Source organism: Palaemon carinicauda, chromosome 11, assembly GCF_036898095.1.
Source record: "Palaemon carinicauda isolate YSFRI2023 chromosome 11, ASM3689809v2, whole genome shotgun sequence".
NCBI classification, from domain to species: Eukaryota; Metazoa; Arthropoda; class Malacostraca; order Decapoda; family Palaemonidae; genus Palaemon; species Palaemon carinicauda.
In genome coordinates this window covers 40,206,467-40,207,868 of record NC_090735.1, presented here as the reverse complement: position 1 = coordinate 40,207,868, position 1,402 = coordinate 40,206,467, and the positions used below count along the sequence as shown (strand labels likewise).

The 1,402-nt window shown below is 32.8% G+C and overlaps 1 protein-coding gene across 1 annotated transcript in view; it reads left to right on the top strand.

Moving 5' to 3' along the window:
- The window catches only part of LOC137650006 (oplophorus-luciferin 2-monooxygenase non-catalytic subunit-like), a 4,741-nt gene extending 3,607 nt beyond the window's left edge, over nucleotides 1-1,134 (top strand). Inside the window, exons 3-4 of the mRNA XM_068383018.1 lie at nucleotides 1-66; nucleotides 884-1,134. The exon at nucleotides 1-66 is cut by the window's left edge and continues 36 nt beyond it. Coding sequence (XP_068239119.1) covers nucleotides 1-66; nucleotides 884-1,068 — 251 coding nt within the window. The 3' untranslated portion in view covers nucleotides 1,069-1,134. The remainder of the gene's footprint in view (nucleotides 67-883) is intronic.
- The last annotated feature ends 268 nt before the right edge of the window (nucleotides 1,135-1,402 follow it).

The window sequence follows — 1,402 nt, the reverse complement described above, 5'->3', positions numbered from 1 at the left end:
TGAAAACTTTTGATGAAGAAGTATGGCGAACCGTTCTTGAGGATGGAGCAACTGTTTCTATCAAGAGTATGTTTCAAAGCGTTTATTTTCTCTAAATATCAAATGCTACGTAGTCTGTGCATGGGTTAATAGTGTTCTATTTACTAATACCAGCTTCAGTTTACATGCATTTCAATTACTGAATGGGAAGTTTCCATAGAAACAAACATTTAAATTTATATAAATGTTATTTATTTATGAATGTTGAAATTATATTTTAAGAACAATTGGAAGTACTAGCATTTAATATCTTGTGAACCCATTAGTGGTCTAGAAGTGAAACATTATTTAGCTTGTAAATGATAGACAAATTTATAGGTCATAGTTAGGCATTAGCTTTATCTGAGTAACTGTTTTAATATATTTTTTATTCAAATGTATACCAGTTTATACGTTAAGTACTATTTCATCATTATTATCATCATAATGACTCTATGATTATTAATTTTAGTTTGGTTTATGACATAGTAGACATATAAACACTATGTGGTAGCCTATTGGAACAAAAGTTCGAGTTCCTCTCAAACTCGATAGTTTCTTTAGCGTCAGCAACCTCACCATCCTTGTAAGCTATGGATGGGGGGTTTAAGGGAGCCTATAGGTCTACCTGGAGAGTCATCAGCAGCCATTGCCTGGCTCAGCTAGTTTGGTTTGAAAGGGTTCTTGGTTGTTGATCCAATTTATATATGGTCAGTCTCTAGACCATTGTCCTGCTTGTTAGGGCAATATCACTGTCCCTTGCCTCTGCCATTCATAAGCGTCCTTTAAACCTCTAAAAAATCCCACTCCATGTTGAAAATGTTCACTAAATCTCTACTTTCATAGGATTCTAAAATCATTCCAGATAATCCTCTTCAGTGTGGCTGTGACATTCGTTGGCTCATAATAAACGATACATACTTGAGCCAGATTATGTATGGTGCGACATGCGCTGATGGAGCATTCATACATGATCTTGATCCAGCTGATTTTGATGACTGTATTGCAACAACTGTGGCCCCACAGAGTGCAGATGAAGATGCTCTTTAGTGCTGAAGATAAGAAAAACATGTTTTTGTTTCATGGTGATTTTCCTAGTGATTTCTGAAATAAAATAAATTTCTCTAAATTAGAAATAAAATCAATTATTTACCTTTTAGATTTATGGTAATATTTAAAGTAATATGATATTTAGGATTATCACATTTTTTTGTCTTAGTAGCTTATAATTACTTTGTCCAGATAAGATTTACTAAAACAAAATTATAGATATACGGGAAATGAAAAAGCTTTACGTTTATTTGAATAAATTTAGGTGGTCTGGTGTACATATTAATAGTCAGGGACATAAAAATGCTTTGGAAAGGAACTAATGAATACATTA